This window comes from Oryx dammah, unplaced genomic scaffold (assembly GCF_014754425.2).
Source record: "Oryx dammah isolate SB20612 unplaced genomic scaffold, SCBI_Odam_1.1 HiC_scaffold_11, whole genome shotgun sequence".
Lineage (NCBI taxonomy): Eukaryota > Metazoa > Chordata > Mammalia > Artiodactyla > Bovidae > Oryx > Oryx dammah.
In genome coordinates, this window is record NW_024070195.1 from 40822306 (window position 1) to 40845968 (window position 23663).

Below are 23663 nucleotides of genomic sequence, written 5' to 3' on the forward strand. Positions count from 1 at the left end.
TTGGAAGACTCACTGTATCCCAAATACTCCATGTTTCCATAATCTATTACTGCATAACAATGGACCCAAAATTTAGTGGCTTAAACAATAGTCATATATTTGCTCACAGTCCTGCAATCTGGGTTGGGTTTACCTGGGCCCATTCATGAGGCTGTAGTCATCTAGAGATCCGCCTGGGGCTAGAAATTGCAGATGGCTTTGCTCACAAGTTGTGGTGTCTCTGCTGAGATGGCGGTAAGAGCTGGAGACTGGCCAGGCAGTGATCTCTCTCTCTGCAAGATTTCTCCAGAAGGGTACCTGGACTTCACACGGTGGCTCAAGGCAGCGTGTCATCTGCCACATTCTGCTAATTAAAGTAAAGTGACAAGGCCAGCCTTGATTCAGTGTGAGGGTAAATACACGCTACTAATTTTTTAACAAGTCTTTATTACAGTATCACTTCTGTTTTATGTTTTGGTTTTTTTGGCTGAAAGGCATGTGGGGTCCTAGCTCCTCAACCAGGGATCAAATCCACATCTCCTTCACTGGAAGTCAAAGTCAACCACTGGACTGCCAGGGAAGTCCCATATTCTCCACTCCTTGTAGGGGAAATAATTTATGGCCATTTAAAAACCACCACACTATGAGAAGCATGAGGATAAAAGAATGAATAAAATATGATGTCTCCCCTCAAGAAGCTCCTAGGCTTACAAATAGGCCGTGTAGGGAGGGAGTATCATGCCTCCTAAATGAAACGATGATGATAATGAGAAGTATGGAAATATAGATGACAGGGAGGGTTAGAAAGAAAATGAGTCAGAGAAAACTGCTGTGAAGAAATGACACCTGAGCTGGGCTCAATTGAGACTAAGTGGGATAAACCCGAGGTTCTCGATGGGCCAAGGATGAGCAGGGGCGCTACATCTGCTGTGGAGCAAGTGTCCAGCTGGGGTGGACACCAAGAAAAATCTTGAGTTTTGTTCTGGGAAACAGTTTGATCACTTCAGGTATGACTTGTATGCATTGTTAGGTGAGACTAGAGCGTCATTTGTATAGGGCTAAATTATTCCCCCAAATTGGGACAAAGTCTTTCTAAAAACTCTCTGAATACTGCTCTGAATATTGGACTTAACAAAATCAAAGGAGCCTCATGCTTGAGTTAGTTTTATCTTATCTTAAAAATCTGCCGATGGAGACGTTTTTGAGCTTGTGATATAGTTTTGAAGTGAAAGTGAAAGTCAATTGTGTTCGACTCTTTGCGAAATATAGCTTTTTGTGTTTTTATCTGGCTGCATCAGACAACATGCAGGATCTTAATTCCCACCCAGGGAAAGAACTCTGGCCCCAGCGATGGAAACGTGGAATCCTAACCACTGGACCTCCAGGGAAGTCCTCAAAATACAGTTTTTCATTATAAGAGTAATACTATTTAATGAAAATCTATAAAATACAGAAAAGCAAGGAGTAGAGGAGAAAAATTTTTGAACTGTGCTTTTGAACTGTGGTGTTGGTGAAGACTCTTGAGAGTCCCTTGGACTGCAAGGAGATCCAACCAGTCCATCCTAAAGGAAATCAGTCCTGAATATTCATTGGAAGGACTGACGCTGAAGCTGAAGCTCCAATACTTTGGCCACCTGATGCGAAGAGCTGACTCATTGGAAAATACCCTGATGCGGGGAAAGATTGAAGGTGGGAGGAGAAGGGGACAACAGAGGATGAGATGGTTGGATGGCATCACCGACTCAATGGACATGAGTTTGAGTAAACTCTGGGAGTTGGTGATGGACAGGAAGGCCTGGCATGCTGCAGTCTGTGGGGTCGTAAAGAGTCAGACATGACTGAGTCACTGAACTGAACTGAACTGAGAGAGGAAGAAATCTCCTGTACTTTCATTCCCTAGCGATAAATCCTGTGAACATTCTAGAGAGTTTCTTTTGCTTTGCTAGAAAGCATGGAGTTGTCATATAATAAAGGAATTCTTCCCTCCCAAAGTTATAGAACTCTAAAACTTTACCAAATTCGTGGGTGCTCTGATTAAGTCTAAAATACCCTCATCCCAGCATGCATTGAGTTCTCAATGACTTAGTTCTCAAGAACTAAGATAAACAACCTGGAACTCTGCCGGATTCTCCCACCTGGCCTCAAGCCCTCTAGGCAGCTCCAGGCCCACAAGTTTGTTTCCAGTATCCTTTCTTCAATGTCATAAATTTAAGGAAACACTACGGAGTTGACAGAAATCTGGTTTACTTAACAGTAACTTTTATGAAAGCAACTAGGAGACTGAGTAAACTACAGCAACACTTAAATGCACTATGCCCTTGTCCCAGAAATTAGCCTTTTTTTTTTTTTCTAAAAGGAAAGCAGTCTTTATTTGGGGGGGCTTCCAAAGCTTGATTTATAGTAACTACAAACATTGCTACTTTTGAAAGTTTATAGAAAAATTCTTAGAAAAATTTCAAACATTAGTCACACTGTTGTAATTTTCATCCAGTGTTAAGAATTTGTTCCTCAGTAAGAATGGAATTCTTCATAGCAAATGCCCCAGAGCAGCCATTAAAAACTCGCATGCATGCATGCTAAATCGCTTCAGTTGTGTTCAACTCTTTGTGACCCTACGGACTATATAGCCCACCAGGTTCCTCTGTCCATGGGATTCCCCAGGCAAGAATACTGGAGGAGGTTGCCATGCCCTCCTCCAGAGGATCTTCCTGACCCAGGGCTTGATCGCAGGTCTCCTGAGTCTCCTGCATTGGCAGGCAGGTTCTTTACTACTAGTGCCACCTGGGAAGCCTATTAAAAACTGCTGCTGCTGCTGCTAAGTCGCTTGTCGCTTCAGTCGTGTCTGACTCTGTGCGACCCCATAGACGGCAGCCCACCAGGCTTCCCCGTCCCAGGGATTCTCCAGGCAAGAACACTGGAGTGGGTTGCCATTTCCTTCTCCAATGCATGAAAGTAAAAACTGTTAACTAAATCAGCTAAATATTAGTGAAGCCTTCCTGAACACCTGTAGCTCTATCCTCTGTCGTCTCCATAGGCACCACGTTTAAGTAACAGCCAATCACGTCCAAGAGGTACTAACACTAAGCTCACTTACTATACAAAAGAAGCCTAACACAGATATGTGTGCTTATGTAGCTGTGCTGTTCGATGCTCATAAAATAGATCTAAGTAATGCCCTTTGGGGATGAGAGAGTTTACTTGGCCTTGCTGTGTCTCATTCTAGCCAGCGAACTCTTTGTTTATAATAACACTTTAAAAAAAACCCTGTAGGGGACTTTCCTGGTGGTCCACTGGCTAAGACTCTGCACTCCTAATACAGAGCACCTGGTCAGGAAACTAGATCTCACATGCCACAGCTAAAGATCCTGCATGCCACAATGGAGACTGAAGGTCCCACGTGCTGCAACTAAGACCTACCTCAGCCAAATAAACATGAATATAAATAAGTAAGTAAATAAAAGCACTGTAACACTGAGGGTAAGTAAAGGGAGCCCATCCGTTCCACGATTTGTGGGGCACCTGCAGATGACTGCAGGGCAGATACATTGCAGCCTTAAAGCAAATGTCCTATTTGCTGATACAGGAAGCAACGGTTCAAAAACCATGCAAGAACTGGGATCTTCATCAAAAGTCCTGTTACAGTGAATCATGTAAGGGTCGTGAGCATTAAAACTAAAGTTGGGATTCCACTGTTCAGTTCAAGCAGGCAGGGATGTATTGTCACGATGGAGGCTCACAGAGAAGAGAACTATTCATTGAGCCCCTGAGCACAAATGGGCCTTCGGTTTCTCTTAATGGTCCATCACTCACTAGTGACAGGGACCGCCTGTAATCTGAAGCAAATCAGGCATGAGAGCAGTATAAATAATCAGCCTGTTTATTGGTGTAATCAACTCTGTATATCCCAAGCTCCTTGACTGCAAACATGGGCATGGCTGTCTCCAGATACTAATACCTGACATTGCCTCTGCCTACGTGTCTGTAAACACTGGGTGGTTGTGTCCTCTTCTGAGTCACAATTAGCTTGTGAAATTGCAGAATCATTCTGATTTATTTAAGTCATTCCAGGAGCTGACTTTGGGTCCCGTTTATATAACAAATTAACCTGTGAAAGGTCTTAAAATGCATGTATTTGTGCATTGAGAAGGGGATCAACCTCTTTTTCAATACTAAGCTGCCTTCTCTCTCTAAGCTTATCCTCTTTATCTTCTGTAGAAGCCAAGGATGGAGCAAACGTATCAAAAAATGCTGAATGTGGGCTCACAGGAATATGCTGGGTTTTTTATTTTAAAATTAATTAATTTGTTTATTTGGCCGCACTGGGACTGGGTCTCAGCTGCAGCATGTGGGATCTAGTTCCCCAAACAGGGGTCTAACCTGGACCCCCTGCATTGGGAGCCCAGAGTCTTAGTCACTGGACCACCAGGGAAGTTCCAGGAATGTGTTGTTTACTCAAAGTCCATTTGGGGGTTTAACCTGAGCCAGCAGGAAAAGGACATTTCTCAAGCATTAATCTAGAAAGGTGTGTTTTTCTTTTATTAGAAAAGAGGAGATTCAACTGTTAGTAAGCTTTCAGGGGAAAACCCCAGCCCACAGTATCCTGCAACTTCTGTCTCAGAGTGACTTTCTATAGTGCTGCTGGAAGTGATGTTCATATCACGTACAGAGCTTATGCCATTTCACCCCTCTCTCTTTTGAAGTCCACTTTGAGTACCACCAAACCTTTTTATTTCTTTTTGCCATGAGAATTGCGGGATCTTAGTTCACCAACCAAGGACTGACTCCAGGCCCTGGCCATAGAGCACTGAGTCCCAACCACTGGACACCAGGAAATTCCCTCCACCAAGCTTTCTGCAGAATATATCCTGTGGAGCATGCCAGTAGCAGAAATCTCCTCTTGCAAGTCTTGTTCCTGGTGTGATGCATGAATTATTATCCATTTCAATGCTTATTTCAACAACCTGAGGAGTTTCAGTGGCACAATTTTGGTTTCTCCTTGAAGAATTCTTTGAAGGGCTTAATCCCTATTGTAAGGCAACATTTCCTCTTCCAGGACTGCTCTGTGGCTGAGAAGTGTCTCCTATACTGATTTTTTTCTCTTTGACAGGCAAGCATCTGTTGGAGCTCAGGCCCACATTTTCACTACAGCTTCCTCTTTCATGGCTAAAGAGATTCTGACACCTGGACTGGAAGTTATTCCATATTTCCCCCACTTTACCCATTGATTATAAGATTGTGACCAATAGCAGGCAGGGCTTTGGAGCGGTGGGAGCCTTGAAGGAAGTACGCTGTTCTTATGGCCACAGATACGCATGGTGCCCTTAACCTGCTATACTCACTGAAACTCGCCCCACTGGTGTTCATTCCTCCATAGAACCCGACTCTGAAACATTCTGATTAACAGTACGTGGGAGGGACTTGCCTGGTGGTCCAGTGGCTAAGGCTCCGGACTCTCAATGCAGGGGGTCTGGGTTCGATCCTTGATCACAGAAATAGACCTCCTCATGCCGGAACTAAGAGTTCGGGTCCCACAATTAAGATCAAAGATCCCAAATGCCACAACGAAGACCCAGTGTGGCCAAATAAAATATCAAAAAAATAAAGACAGGGCAACTCAGATGGTCCCCACTCTTCCACACTATGATCAGGGTGCACCTTCTCTCCCAGGTAGCACTCATTTATTAACTCTTTATTGCGTGTCAGGTTCTGTTCTAAGCACTTTGCAAAAGTTAACACATTATTCTGCACAACAACCCTACGAGGCAGGGCTGTTAGGACCCCTGTTTCCTAGATGAGGAAACTGAGCACAGGAGTCCCCCTGCCCTGGACTCCAGCTGAAGCCTCAACTCTAGCATCTTGTCTACTGCTTAACATGTGCGGCAGTGAACGTTCAGAATAAGACCAAGTGAAGGAAGATGCCTGTTGACCGAGTGCATGCTGTGCACCAGGTACTGGACGGGTAATACCATATTTAACTGTCATTTCCTCCAGTGCCTCTCCTTGAGCCGAACAGTTACTTTTTATCCAGGGTAAGACTCTAAGACCAAGAGTTTGCCCAAAGTCATAGCTAGTCAATGTCAAAGCTGAAATTCAACCCCAAGTGAGATACCAAAGATGAGGTGGTGTTGTTGTTGTTGTATCATTTGGCTTTTAAGATCTTGGTTCCCCCACCAGGGATTAAACACGGGCCTCTGACATGAGGGCACCAAGTCCCAACCACTGAATCGCCGAGGAATTCCCAGGCTTTCTCTTTACTCAGTGCTGCTTCCATTTGGGGAAAGGTGGCTTCTTGATGCCTTTAAACTGAAAAATGCAAACCAGTACACTGAGTGTCTCTCTGTCTCTGCCTCTTCTCCCTGTCCCCACTCACCCCACCCCCGCCCCACCGTACACACACCCAGACACCCATGGTTTTTACATTCTTCCACGTTGTTATTGTTGTTCAGTCACCAAGTCAAGTCCAACTCTTTGGGACCCCATGAACTGCAGCACACCAGGCCTCCCTGTCCCTCACACTTTCCCAGAGCTCGCTCAAACTCATGTCCATTGAATCGGTGATGCCATCCAACCATCTTGCCCTCTGTCACCCTCTTCTCCCACCCTCAATCTTTCCCAGCATCAGGGTCTTTTCTAGTGAGTCAGCGGTTCGCATCAGGTGGCCCAAGTATTGAAGCTTCAGCTTCAGCATCAGTCCTTCTAATGCATATTCAGGCTTGATTTCCTTTAGGATTAACTGATTTGATCTCCTTGCTATTCAAGGACTCTCAAGAGTCTTCTCCAACACCACAGTTCAAAAACATCAACTCTTCGGCGCTCAACTCTTTATGGTCCAATTCTCACATCCATACATGATTACTAGAGGAGGGAATGGCAAACCGCTCCAGTACTCTTTCCATGAGAAGTCCATGAACTATATCAAAAGATATTTTTTTCATAACATTCCTGAAGATAATTTACTGAGCATCTACTACGTATCTGACACTTTTCTGTTAGGGCCTGGAGATACAGCAGTGAACAGAAGTCACTGTCATTCCAAGGAGCCGTGAGGCAATCAAACAAAAAGTCCTCTCCCTCTGCCAAAAAATGCTCAGGTACACTGGCTGAGGGTGTGTAAACCTCTCAAGGGTCCAAACGAAGGAATACGTGGAAATACTGCCATTTGGATTGAGACAGTAAATAACTTTAATGACTGTATAACACATCTTTTTACAAGTCAGATGGTTTCCAATTACCTGCTTTCAACAAAATTGAATAAGGACCTCTTGGAATTGTCTATTGATGGCCATGAATATAAATTTTGATGATTACCATGTGATATTTGGCACATTTGGAAGGAAATGTTTTAAACTATATTGCTGTGCCAAACCCTTTCTATTCCCATAAATAAAAATTTTTATTTTATGTGACCAAGTTTTCTCACCCATTACCAAAAAAAAAATGAATAGAATGATACAGGCCTCATTAAGAAACATCATCTACCTTTGCACTGATGTATATTTGCAACAAAATTTAATCTATCACAAAATGACCCTGTATGTTATTTTGATTCATCATGCAGTGATATTCATAATGATAGGTAAGAGAGTTTTTAGAGGACCATGATCTTAGGAAATGTCTTTGCAAACTAAATTAAAATGTTAATGCACATTTATGTGGTGAGGGATGACAGGATGAGCAAGACTTTTTCTTAAAATTTATTTGACTTTGCCAGGTCTTAGTTGTGGCATTTGAATCTTTGTTGCGGCATCCAGGATCTTTTTTCCTTTTTGGTCGTGGCATTTAAACTTTTAGTTGCAGCACGTGGGATCTAGTTCCTTTACCAGGGATTGAACACAGGGCCCTGAATTGGGAACGTGGCGTCTTAGCCACAAGACCACCGGGGAAGTCCCAATACAAGACTTTTAAGCATAAAATTGTATTACCTGAGGATGAACTTCTGTGAGTAAAACGAAATAGAAATACAAGTTCAAGGAGAAAAGGAGGTAATGTAAAATTTCCTATAATTAACAAAATGATTTTATTTTTTTACACATAAAAGTGTATGATGATGGACATCAAATTGCTATTGTATTTAAATTCCGTTGAATGGCATGCAAAACTGTGATGTAACACTTTTAAATTGTCAATTTCCTTTCCCTTTTGTAGACCTTTTATGTAATTTTCTTGTCTAGCGACCCTGGCTAAAACCTTCAGCACGTGACTGAATACCCACGGTGAGAGTGGACATCCGTTTCTTGTTCCTGATCTATGGGAGAGAGTTTTCAGTCTTTCATCATTAAATATGCTGATAGCTGTGGGTTTTTTCCTCAGCCTTTATCAGGTTGAGGAAGTTTGTTGAGTGTGTTGCACAGGGATGATTTCAAAGTTATTTCAGTGAGGAAGGAGACAAAAGTGTTTTTGTGTTTTGAGCTGTGCTGGGTCTTCGATGCTGTGCACGGGCTTACTCTAGTTGTGGCGAGCAGAGGCTTCTCTCCAGTTGCTGTGCGAGGGCTTCTCGTTGCAGGGGCTTCTCTGTTGTGAAGCATGGGGTCTAGGGCTCACGGGGTCAGTAGCTGTGGCACGAGCTTAGTTTCTCTGAGGTATGTGGAATCTTCCTGGACCAGGGATCGAACCTGAGTCCCCTGCGTTGGTAGGTGGATTCTTTACCACTGAGTCACCAGGGAAGTCCAAGGAAGTAAAATGTTGGAAAGCTCAAGTTCAAGTTCCTTAGAAGCTCTAAGCTCCCTGCTATACCCCCCAGCACCAAACACAGTGCCTGCATAAAGAAAGGGCCCGATCAGCATTTGAGGAGCAAACTACCTCCCACCTTCCCCCTTGCACTTTATACTCCAGTGATGCTAAGCTGTTTATGGTCCCCCCACATACCATGTGGGGCTTCACCCCTGCCTTCTGTTCCCAGCTGACATTTAGTCGATGCTCTCCAGTGCTGCACAGTGTCATCTCATTCAGGAGATGTCTCTCTCCTTATCCCTCCTCAAATCCTGAGCTGAGAGGGCCTCTTTTTGTGTGTGCTCCTGTGGTACTTGATGCGTCTACTGTATTTACAATACGGTGTGTGATGAAGAATAGGAATTTTTGAGAGCCTGGCTGCTCCAATTCAAAACTCTACCTCTTACTATATAGTTTGTGTGACTTTGGTTGTACCTCAGCTTCCTCATCTGTCAAACACAGATGATAATAATAGTGTTGACTGCATAGAGTTGTTTGAGGGATAAGGGACGACAGTGTCCAGGAAACAACCATTACTAGATAAGGATTAGCAGATATCTGCATAAATATAAACGGCTCACTTGGCTGTACACCTGAAACTAACACAACATTGTAAGTCAACTATATCCCTCCCACCAAATTTTTTTTTTTTTAATAATTAACTATTAAGTCCTACTGGGCAAGGTCTATGTTTTTTTCTTCTCTGCTTCTTGAAGCCCTTAGTCTCATGCCTGGGCTGCAGCAGGTACTTGATAAATGCTTGTCCTGAGGGTGGGCCTGGTGGAAAGGATTTGAAAGAAGGAAAAGAAAAACAGATCTGATATTGCATAGCAGGTAGAAATCAGAACTCAAATGTCTAAACCATGTTGCCCATTTTTATGTGTTTCTCAAACTGTCTTCATTTTGGCCCCGAGACTGCCAAACTTTAGAAATTAAACCTGCAGTCAGAGCCTCCAAAAGGGCAGAGATCTCAAAGAACATATACAGGTCATAGGAGCTGTTCTGTGCCTGCTTGCCAGTGAAGGTTAACAAATGTGTGTGGCAGATTTTAGTCAAAACTCGCTTCCTTTATATCCCAGGAGTGAGGATGTGGGGCAGACAAATCCTCATCACTCAGACTCGTCTGGTAGAAGTTCGTTACCAAGTATAAAGAACTTAGAGTTGGACTCGATCAGCTTAGGTCAGTTTGTAACACCCTACTGCCTCCCCAGTGCACCTCCAGGGAGCAGAAAAGGGGCTCCACCTGCCTCCAGAACTGCCAGTCTCTGCAACCTCTTCATTGCTAGAGAACCCGCACCCCCAACCTTCATGCCGTGGCCAGAGGAGGCCATCTAAGAGGAGGCAAGAGTTTCCCACGCTACCAAGCCAAGGCTTTTATTCTTATATCTGCTCTACCTACTCCCCTCAACTCTTCAGTCCAGCACAATTTCCTTGTGAAGTTTAAGATTTTTCTTTTTTTAATTTTTTGGTTGTACCACATAGCCTCTTAGTTACCCAAGCAGGGATCAAACCTGTGTTGCTTGCGCTAGCAGCACGGTCTTAACCACTGGACTGCCAGGGAAGTCTCAAAAGTGAAAGTTGCTTAGTCCTGTCCAACTCTTTGCAACCCCAAAGGCTATATAGTCCATGGAATTCTCCAGGCCAGAATACTGGAGTGGGTAGCCTTTCCCTTCTCCAGGGGATCTTCCCAACTCAGGGATCGAGCCCAGGTCTCCTGCATTGTGGACAGACTCTTTACCAGCTGAGCCACCAGGGAAGCTTTTATAGAACAAAGCCAGAAAGGGGTTTACATCTCCAAGCAACTTCAGTTCTCAAGCCTCTCCAGGGACCAGGGAGCCCAAGAGGCTGACTTACTCGCTTGGAAACTGCGGTCTGCTTTGGGTGGAGCCTGCTGACTGCCCAGACAGGCTGTGCTGGATATTCTGTTTGCCCCTCCAGACTTACCCTCCGCCCTCTCCACCCTGCTCTGTGCCTTGGGAGGCTGGCTGGACTGTATCACCCAGGCACCCGTGTCTTCTAACTTCCACTTGGGTTTTGTGAATGGGAGGCACTAGCCAGAGAGGATGATTAGATAAAGAAGCTGGGTATTAATTTCCCTGCTAGGTGACAGCTGGGGCTTCCCAGGTGGCCCCAAAGTAAAAGCATCTGCCTGTCAACGCAGGAGACATAAGAGACGCATGCTCAATGCCTGGGTCAGGAAGATTCCCTGGAGGAGGGCATGGCAACCTACTCCAGTATTCTTCCCTGGAGAATCCCATGGACAGAGGAGGCTGGTGGGCTACAATCCATAGGGTCACACAGTCAGACACGACTGAAGTGACTTAGCACACACACACAAGTGATGGTTTTATCCCTTTATCAAAAGGCACAGCTGTATTCAGGCAGTGCTTTCTTACCACTACAGCTCTGTTATGGGTTGAATTGTACCCCCTCCCCAAAGATGTATTGGTATCCTATCCCCCAGGACTTCAGAAGGTGACCTTTTGGAGACAGAGTCTTTACAGAGGTAATCAAGTTAAAATGAGCTCTTGAGAATGGGTCCTAATCCAATATGGCTGATGCCCTTATGAAAAGGGGAAATCTGGACATAAATCAAGACACACATAAAGAGAAGATGATCTGAAGAGACATGGAACAGGAAGTCACCCACAAGCCAAGGAAAGAGGACAAATCCTTCCCTCATAATTTTCAGAAGTAACAAACCTCGCTGACACCTTGATTTCAGATTTCTAGCCTCTAGAGTTGTGAGACAATACATATCTGTTGTTGGAGCCACCTGGTCTGTGATACCTTTTATATGGCCTCATGGCATGTGGGATCTTAGTTCCTCTAACTAGAGATCAGACCTGTGCCCCCTGCATAGGAAGTGCAAAGTCTTAACCACTGGACCACCATGGAAGTCCCTATGGTACTTTAAGGTAACCCTAGCTAACTAATACAAGCCCTCACTGGGTTCTGGTAACACCTCCACCCCTTGTTTCTTCAGGCCTAGGGTGGTAAACGCTCCCACCGTTGCTAGCCCCTGGATGCCTCGGCATCCCTAGCTGGTTTCCCTTAAGCCCCTCAATCCCTTTCTTCAGTTCTCTCCAATTATTCTGTTGACTGTGCCATGTTTCCTGATATTCAAGCCTACAATGTAATTATATTTTCCCAACATACTTCACAAAATTATCACAAAGGCAAGAGAAAGTTCTGTTGGGGTTCTCCAATCATGCAGATGTCTACTGGGAATCTTATTCAAATAAAGCATCCGTTTTATTCTCACTTTCTTCTTCTCTTGTCTATTTCATCTCCCAGGACACAGGGAAATCCATAAGGGGAAGTGATACTTTGGATTTAATTCAGATCAAAACTTTGAGAGTTTGTGGTAACCAAGCCAGGGAATGTTGGATGTGATGAAATAAGTATACACTTAGCTGCTCATATTTCAAAATTCCAAAGAAGCATTAGGGAAGATCCAGGACAGTCTTAAAAAATAAATTAGCTCATAAGGAAAGGGATCTTTGCAGAAATTAAATTCTCACACTGCCCATAAGCAACAAAACCACAACGATTTATGTTCTCTGAATTCTACTTTTAAAAGAACTCGCAGAAAAACAGTTGTGGGAGAGGAGTATGCATGTAATTGAGAATAAATACCAAAGAATGGCCACCACTTTTAAGAATAACTTCTGGAAGAGTAAAATCCAAAATAGATTAAGCCTTGTGAAATGGGGTGGGGGTGATTTTTAAGGTTACATTTAAAGCAAGAAGCATAAAAAATGATATAGGCTTTAGAATAGGGGGAAACCCAAGCAAGCTAGCTTATGTGAACAATTATAGAAACTGTAGAAAAAGTGTGAAGAACTGAAGCATGCTGGGAGAATGGGGGAAACAGAAGAGAGAATAAGAAGAAATGGTCAATTCTGGGAACTCAGTCCAATAAACCTGATATTGACTCTGGAAAATTTCTCAAATGAGTTATTAAACAGAGGACTGATAAGCTCTTAAGAGAGAGAAGCAACAGTCACCCAGGGTCAGAATAGGTGCGACTGATTCAACCCAAGCTACACATTCCTTTTTGATAGATCTATACTAACCTATTTGGGTTTTAGCACAGCTCTCCAATTGTCCCTCTCAGTGTTTTCTCTCCCTCATCCAGACCTTTCTCATAAACTGCACGTCATTTGTTTTTTTGGCCACACCCTGTGGCATCTGGGATTTTTAGTTCTCTGACCTGGGATCGAACCTGGGACTTTGGCAGTGAGAGCTTGGCATCTTACCCGCTGGACAACCAGGGAATTCCCACATCATTTATTCTTTGATTAGACAAATATTTGAGCACCTAGTAAGTGTCAGACACCCTAATAAATGCTTGTTAGGATACACCAAGGAAAACCCAAGCAGCACTCCAACTCCCATAGAGTTTACTTTCTGTGGGAAGTAATTTCCCCATTCTGGGACTTTTCCTGAGCCACCGGCACTCCTGTCTTTTCTAAATCCTGAGCAGGCAGAATTCTCAGACTCCAGGGTTTCAATGTCTGCCTCAAATCTCCTTTTGTTTTCAAGGATAGAACTCAGAGGAAACTGGGTTGTAGTTTTCCTTGGACAACAGGTGCTGTCCTCTTTTGCAATCTGCCTAGAAATGCTATCATTCAGGTTCCCTGCAACAGACATTAATTATCTAAATTTCAAATTTGGCAAACCTACATTTCCAGCCTCACATTCTACTTCATCTCTTCAGTCATTACCAGCCTCAGTCCCCGCCTGTAGGTGTCCAAGCCTGCATCTTTTTGCTCAATTGATTTTCTCATTCAGGAATGTGTGACATCTCCTCCACCTCTGGAAATCCTACACATTTCCCAAGACCCAGCACAAATGCTGTCTCCTCCCTGGCTGGACTTAATGACCTACTTTGCTCAATAAAATCCTGCCCAAGCCCCCATGCTTGACCTGTGCAGCATTATTGTACTTTCATCTTCCCATCTCGGTTAATTAATTACTTCTCTGTCTTCCCCACTAGCGTAACTTCTAGAAAAGCAAGGATCTGCAGGCTTCCACCTGTCTTGCTGTAGTACTTTACAAAGGGGTTGGCAAACTAAGGCCCGAACCAAGAATGGTTGAAATCATGGGAAAAGATCAACAGAAAAATAGCATTTCAAGATACCAGAAAATTACATGAAATTCAAGTTTCAGGGACCATAAATAAGGCTTGGTTTGAGCACTGAGAAGCTTTTGAGCTCTAGTGGCAGAGCTGAATAGTTAACAGATCTTATGATCCCCAAGCCTTTAAGTTTACTACATGGCCCTTTACAGAAAAACTTTTCTAACCCTGCTATACAACAAGTATTTGATGACTGATCACTGTGTCAGGACACCAAGGTCCTGAGTACATATCCCCTCTGAGTTAGCTTATCTGTGTAGTGGAAGTAATAACTATCTTTCCTTTAAGCTGTCATGAACATCAAATGAGACAGTGCCCTTAGAAAAGTATAAAACTATTCTATAAAGACAACTGCGTGTATCTGTACTGAAAAGTTGATAAAGTGGTAAAATAAGAAAATACTAAGTTTTATTCTCTCGCTTCCTTCCTTTAACAGTCTTCATTTGACTTTGAAATTGTACGAGAAAACTCACTTTTAAAGCCTTTGCTTTTCAAGTAACGATAAAGTCACAGGTTCCTTCCTTCCAGTCCTCGTGTCGCTCCTACTCCTTTCTCTTTCTGGTAATTTCTCCCTCACTTTTCCTCGGAGTTTCTCAACCGGCCCTCACAATAGCGCAGTGGAGGGACTGGGAAACACCTGATTACTCCCTTTTACAGACCAGGAAACCAAGGCAGGTTACAGTCGGCTACGGAGCTCTGACTCAGCACTCAGGGAACCCTCTATGCCACCCTGTTCGCCATTCCTCAGGGGGCGACCGCCCGGCGAACAGAATAAAACTCGTACTGCAAGGCTTCCAGGCTCGCTTCTCAAACACCCCGCGCGCGCTCACCCGCGGCGTTCTTCCCCTCCCCTCCTCTCGGGTTCTTCACGCCCTCCCCTCCTCGCGAGCAGGTGGTAGGCTCCGCGCTCAGCGCGCAGGCGCGCGCCGTCGTGGGCGGGGCGGGGCGGGCGCCGGGGGGCGGGGCGTTCGCGGGCTGGGTTTGGGGCCGCGGCGGGAGCGGGAGTCACCGCCACTCGAGTGCGCAGGCGCCTGGCGGTTACCGGTCTCGCCATGGAGCGGAAAGGTGAGCGGTGGAGCGGCCTCCCGCCACGAGGGGCAACGGCCGCCGGGGGCGAGGCCCGGGTCACCGCTGGGAGCTTCGCCTAACCGCCGCCGTCCGGTCCCCGGGCGTGCGGCACCCCTCCACTGAGGTGGCGCCGCCCCTCACCCCCAGCTTCTGGGCTGCGGGTCCGCGCCCCTCAGCTCGGGCGTCCTTCCGCGCCGGCAGTCATCGCCCCTTGTTCCCCGCCAGGCCGGCCCGCGACTTGGGGCCGCTCCAGGGCCCAGCCCTCGGCCGGCGAGGCCGACCACTGCTCGCCAGCTCCCTGACCCGGCCCGAGCCCCCTCCGGCGCGCCCCGCCTGGGCGCTGCTTTGCGCCCCGTGGGCCGCCAGCCCCCCGAGCGGCCGCCCAGCCAACGCCGCGGCCCTCGGCCTGGAGCCGCCCCTCAGGCAGGCCCGGCGCCCGGGCCTCGCACCCGTGCTGGGTCTCCACCCTCACCTTGGTCGCCTCCTTTTCTCCCCATTCGCCCTTCATCCATCCCTCTCTCCTGCAGTGCTTGCGCTCCAGGCCCGAAAGAAAAGGACCAAGGCCAAGAAGGACAAAGCCCAGAGGAAGTGAGTTTCGCACCCCAACATCCCGTTCTCTGGGTCTATCCCTGCACTTCCTCTCCTCCGGTTTCACGCCTGGAACGTTCACGGGGTCTGGGGCACCCGGGCGGCCCCGGCCACATGGCCTCGGGGCGGCCGTGGAGGGTTGCGCCCCTGGAACCATGTGGGAGGGAGCTTCGGTTGCTGAAGGTCTGGTTCTGAGCAGCCCGGCGCCTGCTGGAAAAGGGCTATTGGTGGAGGACCGGAGCAGCCCGGACCATTACCTTCCCAACTACTGGATGAGGCACTGGCTCCCCGAGTTTGGGCCTTCGCACTGAGCTGTTGGATCATGATCAGTTTGTGAACTGTTCTCTTTCCATACCTGCTTCTCAGCGTCTTAACTTACCTCCTACGTGTGCAGGGTAGGCAGCCAGGGAATTCTTGAATGAATTTTCCGTCTTTCGGTCTGCCAGCCTACACGCTCCCTTTTTTAGAGGAGGGCAGGAGCTTCCCCCCTGGGTTAGGCAACTTCCTGAGTCTGCAGGCGTCTCGCCTTCCTCGCGGTGTGCAGGCAGCCCCCTGGTCTGCAGCCGGTTTCGGTTGCTGCTTGTCTTGCGCTGAATGCAGAGGCCTTCTGGAGTGGGCATCGCAGCAGTAGCGGGGAAGTTGTTGAGCCAGCGCCGTTACGGATTCTGGCATGGTTTGTTCAGTGCCACAGGCCCGTTTTTATCAGCAGGATGCATAATCGTGGTTTAGCGCTATTGTGGGAAACACAAAAGTTGGTCAGAGCTTCATAAAAACGCCCAGTAGAGGGCTTCGCAAGTGAGTCTTAGTCTGAAGAACTTTTATCTTATACTCACGTTTAATTGCAGAGGGCCTTGGGGGAAAAATGCATTATTTTCTGGACACTTTTCCATGTACCTGGGTCTGCCTGGAGTTGTTAGACCATCTATGTCTTTCTGAGCTGATGAAATTCATTTCTGAGGCTTCCCTAGGTTTCTTTTCTGAGTGATAATACAAGATCCGGGTATGTGTGCGTGTGTGTAGGTATGTGTATTGTTTTTGGCAGCTACCTAATGTTTCAGGAGAACAAATAATGACCTCTATCAATAGAGCTAAAGAAGACGAACTCAACTCTTAACTTCTTGACGAACTCAAGAAGTTAACGAACTCTTGGCTTGGCTTCGTTTCAGTCAACTGTTTTATGAAATTTTTTATTTTGTGAAGTGCCTGGTAACCAGTGTATTTAAATTGTACGTATTTGATTTGCCTCTTGATTATCCATATATGGATTATTCAAAAACCAGTTTTTACTCAGATAGGTTTAATAGAAGCAACAAGGAGCTAACCTGTTTCTCCTGTGCAGTGGGAATTTAAATGTTTCTATGTGTGTGTTCTCTGTGGTTCTCCTGTATGTGTGTGTGTGTTTTGTTACTCTCTCTGGAGCTGATATGAAAGTGTTATAAACCAGTATGTTTTCTGCTCTTGTAAGGAGGTGGTGATTCTATTACTCTCTGTATTATTTAGAATTCTTCTGTCTTTGTTCTCTCCATAAGGAAATTAACCTTAATATTAGCCTGAATCAGCCTATAATTTGGGAGGTAAATATAGTAGGGGTGATCATATACTTTATTTTTAACCAGATATTCATTACTTTGGATTATCTATTTAGACCATATGTTTTATTCGTAAAGCTGAGTATATGTATTTTGGATTATCTGTTACTCCTCCATTCACCACCGTGGGTAACTTAGAGTTACTTGCACAAAAACAAGTGAATACTACATATAATTAGCAGTTACTGTACAACCTTAATTCTTTGAACCACCCTCACCTACTTGTAGTTTCAGAGGTGCTTTATTTTTTTATTTTAATTAATATTTTGATTTGAGGGGTACAGGTTTCTCCGTCCACCTTTTAAGTACCTGAGATGTCTAATTAATTAGCTTGGTTAGAGAACTATGTCAGAAGTTCAAGCCCCATTTGACTCAGGCAACCTGACTCTATTCCATAACTTCTGACTGCACTCCTGATTTCCAGTCATTTTGCAAAGGCAGGCTGCTAGTTACCAGATTAGTGAGGGAGAAAGTCTGAGAAAAAGCATGCCATAGTTTAGTCTTTAGACCTTGGATTACTTAGTTAGGGAAACAGTCTTATATGTTACGACTGGTAGCTCAGTCATAATGAAAACTGATCAGGACTTGTTTTTAAAAAAGCAAGCATTTAAATTAATAATTTTAGAAATTTTTCATGTAAAACAGTAAATGACATCCTAGTCATTTAGTCCTGGTGTGGTACAGGTAGAAAGGATTTTTAGTCTCTTTATTTTGTGGATCTTAATACTGGAATCGACATACTTTAGAGAATATGCCCAGGGAGCTGCACCTGTTTGTAGCAGTGTCAAAACTGGAATCCACTGTTCCTATCTTCCAGTTCAGTGCTCTTTAGGATTTGTTTCCTTTCTGTTCTTTTAACTCTGCTGAAAGATCTGACTTGGGGATCTTTAGTTGTCTTACTTGGGGAATTCCTTCTTCATTTCACTTCTTCACACACTGTACTCTCATTTACTAATGTTAACTAGTTGGTGACAGTCTCTATTTTATTTATAGATAAGGAAATTGAGATTCACCAGATTACCCACCTAGAAAATTTGAAGCTAGGATTTTAACCCAGATCTTACACTCCCCAAAGTCCTGGTATATCTCCCAGTGACAATTCCTTTTGGTGTATCTAAGGACAATTATGATAGAGGCCAAGTGAACAGAGGCTTCTGCATAAGGGACCTCAGAATGCCTTAGTGTTGAGGTATACACTCATCACTCCCTGGATATGTCTGTTTCTTTTCTTTTTTTTTTTTTTTAATATTTATTTATTTATTTGGCTGTGCTGGGTCTTCGTTCCAGCACACAGGATCTTTAGTTGTGGCATGTGGGATCTAGTTCCCTGACCAGTGATCGAACCTGGGGCCTCCTGAATTGAGAATGCGGAGTCTCAGCCACTGGACCACCAGGGAAGTCCCGAATATGTCTGTTTCTAAAGGATAGTGTTCTGTCTCCCTTTGTGCATTCAGTTTTCAATGCATATATCAAAAGCTGTGTGCCTTTGTTTATTATAATTTTATAATTTAATGCGATTTACGTCTGCATTTGAAATTGTATAGAATAGAAACATATATAGATGTACGTATATATTATATATATGTGTGTGTTTCTATTCCACAGAATCATATAATTCCAGAATAGATTTCATAACTGATTATTATGTAGCTTAGGAAGTTAGTTTGGACAGTAATTTACACTGTATTTGCAGTTAAAGAACTTTATGGAGTTAGTATAAATTTGGTAGTAAAATTTTTTGAGCTGGAGAAGTGCTTTTGCTCATTTTAGCACTCATACATGAAATCAGAGGGGGAGTAGGTTTTATTTCTTAATTTTCCAAAAATGTAATTGAAAACTCAGAAGGGACAATACTTTGAAAAAACTTTTTCAACATTTTTATCCAGTAAAGGGTAGAGTACATAAACTTGAAACAATTTTTTTTTAATTAAATGGTATTAGATGTGTTTTATGTTTAACAACGTACTTTGAAAATTGGTTCTGCCCCAGTTCCATATAGTGCAGGATTACCATTTTTTTAAAAGGTCTGCCTTTTTCATCATCTTAGGAATGGTTCCATATCAAGATGCTAGACATAGCTTCATTTAGCATTCCATCAAATGGATGGACCATAATTTATTTTAGTTTCTATTAATAAACATGCATATACTTTTTAAGACAAAAATGGAATTATTGAATATATTTTTCCCTAGTAAACATTACCAGGAACATTTTTTACAACTTAAGTATTTCACATCGTTTTAAACATTCCACTATAGGCTATTAATTCACAGCTAAGATGAATAGTCCTTTGGATTACCATTGCTCCCATCAGTGATTATTTCTTTAGGATAAATTCTTAGAAGTGATTTTACTAGTGTGTACATTTTAAAAAATAAGTTCATATTGTAAAAGTTTTCTCCAGAAAAAGTTAACCAGCTCCTATTCATAAAATATTTAGGTTCAGTAACTCAGTTGTGTCCGACTCTTTGCGACCCCATGAATCGCGGCACGCCAGGCCTCCCTGTCCATCACCAACTCCCGGAGTTTACTTAAACTCATGTCCATTGAGTCGGTGATGCCATCCAGCCATGTCATCCTCTGTTGTCCCCTTGTCTTTCTGCCCCCAATCCTCCCAGCATCAGAGTCTTTTCCAATGAGTCAACTCTTCACATGAGGTGGCCAAAGTACTGGAGCTTCAGCTTTAGCATCAGTCCTTCCAAAGAACACCCAGGACTGATCTCCTTCAGAATGGACTGGTTGGATCTCCTTGCCGTCCAAGGGACTCTCAGGAGTCTTCTCCAACACCACAGTTCAAAAGCATCAATTCTTCGGCACTCAGATTTCTTCACAGTCCAACTCTCACATCCATACATGACCACAGGAAAAACCATAGCCTCGACTAGACGGACCTTTGTTAGCAAAGTAATGTCTCTGCTTTTGAATATGCTATCTAGGTTGGTCATAACTTTCCTTCCAAGGAATAAGCGTCTTTTAATTTCATGGCTGCAATCACCATCTGCAGTGATTTTGGAGCCCCCCAAAATAAAGTCTGCCACTGTTTCCACTATTTCCCCATCTATTTCCCATGAAGTGATGGGACCAGATGCCATGATCTTCGTTTTCTAAATGATGAGCTTTAGGCCAACTTTTTCACTCTTCTCTTTCACTTTCTTCAAGAGGCTTCTTGGCTCCTCTTCACTTTCTGCCATAAGGGTGGTGTCATCTGCATATCTGAGGTTATTGATATTTCTCCTGGCAATCTTGATTCCAGCTTGTGCTTCATCCAGCCCAGCGTTTCTCATGATGTACTCTGCATATAAGTTAAATAAGCAGGGTGACAATATTAACAGCCTTGACGTACTCCTTTTCCTATTTGGAACCCGTCTGTTGTTCCATGTCCAGTTCTAACTATTGCTTCCTGACCTGCATACAGATTTCTCAACAGGCAGGTCAGGTGGTCTGGTATTCCCATCTCTCTCAGAATTTTCCACAGTTTATTGTGATCCACACAGTCAAAGGCTTTGGCATAGTCAATAAAGCAGAAATAGATGTTTTTCTGGAACTCTCTTGCTTTTTCCTTGATCCATTGGATGTTGGCAATTTGATCTCTGATTCCTCTGCCTTTGCCAAAACCAGCTTGAATATATGGAAGTTCACGGTTCATTGCTGAAGCCTGGCTTGGAGAATTTTGAGCATTACTTTACTAGCATGTGAGATGAGTGCAATTGTGTGGTAGTTTGAGCATTCTTTGGCATTGCCTTTCTTTGGGATTGAAATGAAAACTGACCTTTTCCAATCCTATGGCCACTGCTGAGTTTTCCAAATTTGCTGGCATATTGAGTGCAGCACTTTCACAGCATCATCTTTCAGGATTTGAAATAGCTCAACTGGGATTCCATCACCTCCACTAACTTTGTTCGTAGTGATGCTTCCTAAGACCCACCTGACTTCACATTCCAGGATATCTGGCTCTAGATGAGTGATCCACACCATCATGATTATCTGGGTCGTGAAGTTCCTTTTTGTACAGTTCTTCTGTGTATTCTTGCCACCTTTTCTTAATATCCTGTGCTTCTGTTAGGTCCATACCATTTCTGTCCTTTATTGAGCCCATCTTTGCATGAAATGTTCCCTTGGTATCTCTGATTTTCTTGAAGAGATCTCTAGTCTTTCCCATTCTGTTGTTTTCCTCTATTTCTTTGCATTGATCACTGAGGAAGGCTTTCTTTGGAACTCTGCATTCAGACGCTTATATCTTTCCTTTTCTCCTTTGCTTTTCACTTCTCTGCTGCTGCTAAGTCGCTTCAGTCATGTCCGACTCTGTGCGACCCCATAGACGGCAGCCCACCAGGCTCCCCCATCCCTGGGATTCTCCAGGCAGGAACACTGGAGTGGGTTGCTATTTCCTTCTCCAATGCATGAAAGTGAAAAGTGAAAGTGAACTCGCTCAGTTGTGTCTGACTTTTAGTGACCCCATGGACCGCAGCCTACCAGACTCCTCGGTCCATGGGATTTTCCAGGCAAGAGTACTGGAGTGGGGTGCCATTGCCTTCTCTGTTAGCTTCTCTAGAAGCAGCTTATTTTAATGAGAGGATGCAAAGAATAAACAATAGACATCATAAGTAAATTACATAGTATGTTAAGTGATAAGGTGGAAAATAGAGGAAGATAAGAGGGATTGAGAAGCTGGGATGGGGGTGCAGTTTTAAATAGGGTGAAGGAAGCCACATTACTAAGGTGACACTTGAAGGAGGACGGGTGCGGGCGTAGTGTTAGGAATAGGAATGTTCTTCCAGCCCCTGCTTAGCCTCCAGGACTGGGCAGTATTACTTGAAAAGCTTCTCAAAACTGGTAATCTACGAGATATCTTAATTTCTTTTATTGCTAACAAAGTTGACCATTTGGAGGATATTATTGGCCATCTACTATCTTTTGCCCATTTTTATGTTGGATGTTGATTCTTTTCTTAATCTTAAGAGCTACTTGATAAGAATATAGTTTTTGTTATGGGGCAGGTTTGTATTTCAACGTCATAGCCTTTCAAATTGCATTTATAGTGTGTTTTTGACATAAATTGACTTTTTAAAATGTGGCTAATCTATCTTTTTCTTTGCTTTTTGACATTTTCAAAGGTAATTGTCAACTGTCTGATGTTTAAAAAACAGTGGCATTTTAAATTTTGTGTGATTCCATTAAAATATGTACTTCGAAAATTATATACTATTAAAATTTCACTTTTAGAATTGCTGTTATCAGAAATGTTTTCTTGTCTTCTTTCTCAGTAAGTATATATATGTTACTAAATTTTATTTCTGTTAGTGTTTCTTCTATAGCAAGACCCAGAGGCTTTACCTTTACCGTGTTCCTTTAGATTGCTTGAAACCAGCAACTTGTTGAAATGCTAAAAGTGACTGTTGCTTAGGAACTCCTTTGTTAAAAATGAAGAAAAGACAGGCTGGTCAACAAAAATTCATTTTTACCATATTTTTTAGACCTGGTAGAATAACTGTAGCAAACATTTTTTTCCTCCCACCTCATACAGACTTTTGCCTAGTGTTTCCCAGATCCTGTCTACCACCAATGCTGGTTTGGGGACTAAGTTCATTTTTATATTAACTAAAATACTTCTTTGCTTCTCTCACTATATCTGAAGTAATCCAAGCATATAAAAAAAATTCAGATAGCTAGTAGTTTGAATGATTTAGCAGAAGAGATATAGGTATCTAAATATATTTTTTACAGTTTTTCTTTGAATTTAAGATGCTATTAGTTTTTAATTCACCATTTTATTAAATACTCCCAATTAACCTGATAGCACCATTCACTATAAGATGTGTCTTTATTTCAGAGATGTGAATTGGTGGGAAACATTTCCATGTTTGAATTTGTGAAATGCAGTAATTCCGAGGTTGTGCAGAATTGACAGCTTGATTGTCAAGAGAAAATGGCAAAATCCACCTCAGCTTCAACAGTTATCAGCTATGGCTGATGTTATTTCATCTATGTCTTCTGCTTCCTTCCATCTTATTTTAAAGCAAACCCCAGACATATCATTTGGTAAGATTGGGACTCTTCTTTTTTTTTTTTAGGCCACATCATGTGGCATGAGGTATCTTAGTTCCCTGGTCAGGTATATGTTCCCTGAACATATACCCCCTGCACTGGGACCACGGGAGTCTTAACTACTGAACTACCAGGGAAGTCCTGGACTCTCCCTTTTTAAATACATAACTACAGTACTGTTATCACACTTAAAATTTTTTGTCACACACAGGATTTTTATTCAGTTCAGTTCAGTCGCTCAGTCGTGTCCAACACTTTGCAACCCCATGAGTCACAGCACGCCAGGCCTCCCTGTCCATCACCAACTCCCGGAGTTCACTCAGACTCACGTCCATCGAGTCAGTGATGCCATCCAGCCATCTCATCCTCTGTCGTCCCCTTCTCCTCCTGCCCCCAATCCCTCCCAGCATCAGAGTCTTTTCCAATCTTCGCATGAGGTGGCCAAAGTACTGGAGTTTCAGCTTTAGCATCATTCCTTCCAAAGAAATCCCAGGGCTGATCTCCTTCAGAATGGACTGGAAGGAGATCCAACCAGTCCATTC

General features: G+C 43.7%; 1 protein-coding gene and 1 pseudogene across 1 annotated transcript in view; one reads left to right on the forward strand and one right to left on the reverse strand.

Moving 5' to 3' along the window:
* Nucleotides 1-3392: 3392 nt before the first annotated feature.
* LOC120869789 lies at nt 3393-5201 on the reverse strand (annotated as a pseudogene).
* Nucleotides 5202-14814: 9613 nt separating this feature from the next.
* Nucleotides 14815-23663, forward strand: part of SRPK1 (SRSF protein kinase 1) — a 68590-nt gene continuing 59741 nt past the window's right edge. Inside the window, 3 exon segments of the mRNA XM_040249836.1 lie at nt 14815-14916; nt 14918-14941; nt 14943-15487. Coding sequence (XP_040105770.1) covers nt 14884-14916; nt 14918-14941; nt 14943-15487 — 602 coding nt within the window. The 5' untranslated portion in view covers nt 14815-14883.